The following is a 6000-nucleotide window of genomic DNA, read 5'->3' as shown; positions in this document are numbered from 1 at the left end:
AGATGTAAAGTCTGAAGATTTTTTTTTCTTGCTGGGCTGCAGTTTTGGAGTGCGGTTCTTTTTGTTCTCCAGTGGCAGATCACAGACTAACTTTGTTTCTCCTTTTGAGTTGCATATGATTCACCATTGTCTGCCTCACCCTCCATCATTCAGTCTCTTGGGTCCTGCTTCTCCCCAGTGACTTACAGCCACACCTCTCTTGGGTGTGGGCTGGGCCTGGTCAGTACCTGATTGGGAAACCACCTGGAAACAATCTCTGTAGGCTGGAGCTCCCTCTGTTTGATCACCACTCATCTGTGCTGTTTCATTGGTGTCCATTTTGCAGGTCTGATCCACAGCTACAGGAAGCTCCTGGTTGAGGTTATTGCTGCCAAGGGGCGTCAACCAGTTATTAATTCCAGGGGTTCACTTACTTTTTCCAACGCCATTTTGAATGTTGAATGAGTGTCTTCAATAAAGACATGAAACATCAGAAGAAAAGGGATGTGAACCTTTTGGAATTTCATGGTTTTCTGCATTAATTTGTCATAAAATGTGATCTGATCTTCATCTAAGTCAAGAGTACTGATGAATATAACGCGCCTAATATAACACAAAAAATCCTGTTTCATGTCTTTATTGAGAACAGCCATAAAAAATGTCATAGTGCTAGTGGGAAAAGTATGTGAACCCTTGAGTTAATGACCTCAAAAAAGCTAATTGGAGACAGGTATTAGCACACCTGGAGTCTTGTTAAGAAAATGAGTTTGGAGGTGTGGACGAGAGCTACTTTGATAAAAACCATTCAAACCTTTTGAGGTTTGAATGGTTTTTATCACCAGTTTACAGTTTACAAAAATTCACCAGTTTACAGTTAGGCAAATGATCTACAAATGGAGACACTTTGGGACTGTGGCTACTCTACCAAGAGGTGGGCGTCCAGTCAAGTTGCCCATGATGGCGGCACGTATGCATGCAGTGGCCCGGGGCCCTCGGCTCCACACAAAATTTTGTGTCAATGTTACAATGACAATAAAATAAAGTTTCTTCTTCTTCTTCTTCTTCAACAAAATGACCCCAAGAGCACAACGAAGACTCATCAATGAGGTTAAGAAACAACCCCGATTGACAGCCAAAGATTTGAAGGCATCATTGTCCACAACAAAAAAACAAAATCTGCCTTTTGGAGTGGCCAAGTCAGAGTCCAGACCTCAACCCAATGGAAATGCTATGGAATGACTTGAAGAGATCCATACACAGGAGACATCCAAAGAATATGACCGAGCTAAAGCAGTTCTACAGGAAGAATGGGCTAAAATTCCTCCTGAACGATGTGCAGGTCTGATCCACAGCTACAGGAAGCTCCTGGTTGAGGTTATTGCTGCCAAGGGGCGTCAACCAGTTATTAATTCCAGGGGTTCACTTACTTTTTCCAACGCCATTTTGAATGTTGAATGAGTGTCTTCAATAAAGACATGAAACATCAGAATATTTTTGTGTTGTTATATTAGGCACATTATATTTGTCAGTACTCGACTTAGATGAAGATCAGACCATATTTTATGACAAATTGATGCAGAAAACCATGAAATTCCAAAAGGTTCACATACTTTTTCTTGCCACTGTAAATCACGACAGCATTAATTGAGAAATTGTGACACACACCTGTATATGTCTGAAAATTCTTAGTGATGACAATGAAAAAAGGGTGCAAAGTAAATGTAGTCCCAGAGTGCAATGGGTCGTTTGACAAATGTAATAATGATGAACTATGAGATTGTTTAGCTAAAGAGTATCCATTAGCATCCATCCAGTATTTCTTCCATCAAACTCTCGTGAATCTCCAGAGACCCAGTTACTATGTTGAGGTCTGTGTAAAGTACACTCTGGTTCCAAATCAAACACAAAACAACACTCCCATCTTGAGTTTGGAAAAAGAAAAACAGGTGACAACTGGCAGTGTGGTTTGTCAAGCCTTTATTTTCTGACAGTTGACTGTACTATCTTGTTAATAGTACTGAAAGCTTGCTAACTCAGATCACAGATTGGTGGACAGGCTATGTGACTGGAGCTCAGCCAGGTATAACTGCAATCTGTACCGTGTGAAAAATCCAGCAGTAAGTTGAAAAGTCATCTAACATTGCCTCTTCCTGCTTTTCTGTAGGGACAGAAACTAGATAAGAATACTTTTAATATCCCAGTTTTGCACTGTATGTATAAATGTTTCTTGACAAATTAAGTTTTGAGAATGAAAACTGTCTCAAAAAATTAGCCTCTGTATCTTTATGTGGCTTCCTTTTTCTCATCTCACATCCCTCAGATTTATCTTGTGACCACATGCAAGTGTCAGACCTGTATTTTCTGCTGTTAGAATACATTTCCCCATGTCCATTTTGTTGTGCACAGTACTTTTACTGGTCAAAATTAAAATGATATCCTGTAAATTATTTTAATGCTCACTACCATAAATACAGGACAAAACCACTAGGTAAAAAAAGACACTTGGTCATGTTATACAAAAAATGAAATTATATAAACTGTTAAGTACACATGTTTTGTGTGTGAAATTACATTATTCTTTTTAAGTAACGGAAAATAACACAAGGAAGAGGCATATTCACTTCCTGTTAAGTCCAAGGCCAAAACCAAATGTTTTGGCTGTCACTAGATGTCACTGTAGGCTGGTTATTGGGAACACAATTTAATAATGACAGACAGTGGTTCCACCGCATAAAAACGTTGGCTGTATGGAAATATTGTAGCAGGCTATAGATGACAGATATTGAAAGTTGATCATTACATCTCAAATCTTGTTGGATGTTGATGCACGTTTAATAAGTTATAGATTATTGGAACGACATACTGCATGTTATAATATTCATATGTTTATACCAGTTAGAAACTTTCCCTTTCATTAAGACAAATTTGTCATTATCAATCAGATATTTATATTATTTACTGTTGTGGAAATTGTTCAGCACCTTTGACGTCAAGAGCAACTCTCGGTGATGCTCTTATGCTGCCTTCACGTGGCCCTCGTAAGAATATGACTGAGCGCCCAAATTTATAATAAACATACAGTATCTGTGTCTCTTGTAAGTGTTTTTAAAAATAACAATAATAATGATGTTATCAAAGTCAAATGAACAAAAGACTTGTTAAATAGCTGTTTTGGCACTTCAAAAAGCCAGTTCATCTTATGATAGGGTTGTGAGAAAAATGCTCTGTAAGTTATGTCTTCTCATGCCTATCTCTTGAATAGCGGAAATATTTTTTGAGCACGCATATACTGTCCTATAGCAATCCCGGGAAAATATGAGCGTATCGGAAATCTCGACTCTTTTTCAGCACATGAAGGCAGCATCATAGTCCTACCGCCTCGGCTGGGAGGATACAACCGTTCCGATTAGGGCTGCCGACGATGTTATGTCTTGTTTTACAGATGAGCCATGGGCATAGGCACCATCTGAGGTGCCTCCGTCACTTCGAAGAGGCTGTACTATCCTCGTCTCATTACTTGTAATAGCCGTCATTAGACAAAACCCGAAGGGCCCAAGGTAGCCGGCGAAGACCGGACTCCGGGCTTTATGTTTACCGCAGAGAAGGTGGAGAGGTAAGCTGAGCGAGCCCTAGCGTTAGTAACTTTAGCTTGCTACATGCTAACTATGGTTAGCTGTGTGATATTTGACGCTGCACCTGTTTACCTGCGTGGTCAGAGCTCTGTTACAGCTAAGTGTGTTTTGTGTAGAGATTATTTTCGCGTTGGTTTGTAAATAAGCGGGTAACGACCTAGCGTTACAGAAGGAACGCAGTTAACGTCAGTCAGTAAGAAAGCTAACGCTGATCAATCAATGAACAACGAGCTAGCCCCTGATAACGTTAGGCTAGCCTTAGTTGGTTGTGTCTCCTCGGGGCCCGTTATGCTACTGGCTTGTGGACTAACGATAGGCTGTCCAACTCCAATGTTACAGTAGAACAAATGAATATACGCACGACCATGGGAAGCTTCTAATATTAGTTTTAGAATAGTTTGGTTTATTGTAGCCGCACGAGGCAGCGCATCAGGGTAAATTGGCTAAGGTTAGTGCAGCAGCCATTCTGTCAAAACAAGCCCAGCGCTTCCACTGAATATTCAACAAACTTCTGTCCATGAATGCAATTTTTGCGCTTTAAATTGCGTGCTATCTTTGAAAACTATTTGAACAATACGCAATATGGAACCAATTTACCCGATTTTGCATTAACGTTGTAGCCACAGCCTTTATTCTGCACATTGCTTAGAATAAGGGAGTGGGCGGATGCATTAGTATTACAATAGGTGGAACACGGAACGCTTAAAATTGTTTTTGGACCCATTTATATCCTATTCAGTTCTTATGATCAGCTTAGCTGCTGTGCTGTAATCAGTTGTAATTTTGGGTGTGTTATGTCATATAGGGAGTTGGAGCCATGGGTTTCTCCTTCAGCCCTTGATGAACTGAAATAAGCTGGACCCACACGACTCATCCAACCTGCCCCTGCCTACAGCGGGGGCTCCCCTCTCCCCCTCACCCTCTCCAGCTATGGCAGGCTTCAAGCGGGGCTATGATGGCAAGATTGCTGGCCTGTATGACCTGGACAAAACGCTGGGCCGTGGCCACTTTGCGGTAGTCAAGCTGGCGCGCCATGTCTTCACAGGGGAGAAAGTGGCAGTGAAAGTTATTGACAAGACTAAACTGGACACCGTGGCTACAGGTCACCTTTTCCAGGAAGTTCGCTGCATGAAGCTGGTCCAGCATCCCAACATTGTGCGCCTGTATGAAGTGATAGACACTCAAACCAAACTTTACCTCATCTTGGAATTAGGTGATGGAGGGGATATGTTTGACTACATCATGAAACATGAGGAGGGTCTGAATGAAGAGCTGGCTAAGAAATATTTTGCCCAGATTGTTCATGCTATCTCATACTGTCATCGGCTGCATGTGGTGCACAGGGACCTCAAGCCAGAGAATGTGGTGTTCTTTGAGAAACAAGGGCTGGTCAAGCTCACTGACTTTGGATTCAGTAACAAGTTTCAACCTGGAAAAAAGCTGACAACCAGCTGTGGATCTCTGGCATACTCTGCACCAGAAATACTGCTGGGTGATGAGTATGATGCTCCAGCCGTAGGTATGCAAAACATGTAGGCTGTTGAACAATACATAAGTAATGCAGTGAATCACAATGTTAAGTAGGACATGACAGAAGAGTTATAGTGCGCTGCCATAGGACAGGATGTGGGCAATATTTATGAAACCATATTGTCTTTACCCAAGCACAGTAATCCTTTTTTATCTTGTATGATTTGTTGACAGTTTTCTTTGGAAAGACCCTGCTTATTACCTGCAGTGCCATCTTGGTGTCCAGTCTACTTTCCTTGACTGCCCTCCTTTATCAGAGTCACAGCTACAGAACAGTGTTTGGCAGTGTGTCTAGCACCTGTTTCACACGTCGCTGTTACTTGCTGTGGTTTGCTTACAGAACTTGGAACATGTGTTCACCACAGCCTGTTTTAGGTTTAGAAACCTTCAGTTCAGAACTACAGTCAGTAATGTGCCAGGGCCCTGTGCAAGATTGAATGCTCAGATTTGCAGTTGTTTTACCTATCAAGCTGTGTATTCTAGTAGTATGCTTGTAGCAGTACTTGCCACTGATAATTTTGCAGGTTGCCATAGACCATGTGCTACAAGGTCAGCTGTACTGTCCATGGGTGTCCCATTACACTAAATTAACTGGCTCATTGATTTGCTGTGAGGGCTGTGCAGACAGACCGATTGAGTGTCCTCATGACTGATATATCTTTCACATCAGGTAACTTCAGTGATGGCAGAAACATGAGACTATTTCCAGCACTTGAAATGGATGATGAGATATGTGCCCAGCTAAGCTTGTTTGTCAGCCATTGTTGTGGTTCATGTGGCACTAAACTTGAAGGAGTCTGAAAGCAGTTTTAGAATTAGTTGTGCGTAAAGAATGCTTTCAAAGACTGTCTTATTTTAG

General features: G+C 41.5%; 1 protein-coding gene across 1 annotated transcript in view; it reads left to right on the top strand.

Moving 5' to 3' along the window:
- The first annotated feature begins 3313 nt into the window (after nucleotides 1-3313).
- Nucleotides 3314-6000, top strand: part of snrka (SNF related kinase a) — a 62246-nt gene continuing 59559 nt past the window's right edge. Inside the window, 2 exon segments of the mRNA XM_020611647.1 lie at nucleotides 3314-3592; nucleotides 4417-5130. Of these exon segments, the coding sequence (XP_020467303.1) occupies nucleotides 4542-5130 (589 nt within the window). The 5' untranslated portion in view covers nucleotides 3314-3592; nucleotides 4417-4541.

The sequence above is a fragment of the Monopterus albus genome, unplaced genomic scaffold, assembly GCF_001952655.1.
Source record: "Monopterus albus unplaced genomic scaffold, M_albus_1.0 scaffold116.1, whole genome shotgun sequence".
Lineage (NCBI taxonomy): Eukaryota > Metazoa > Chordata > Actinopteri > Synbranchiformes > Synbranchidae > Monopterus > Monopterus albus.
The sequence above is the reverse complement of the archived record's forward strand: the minus strand, read 5'-3'. Positions and strand labels throughout refer to the sequence as shown.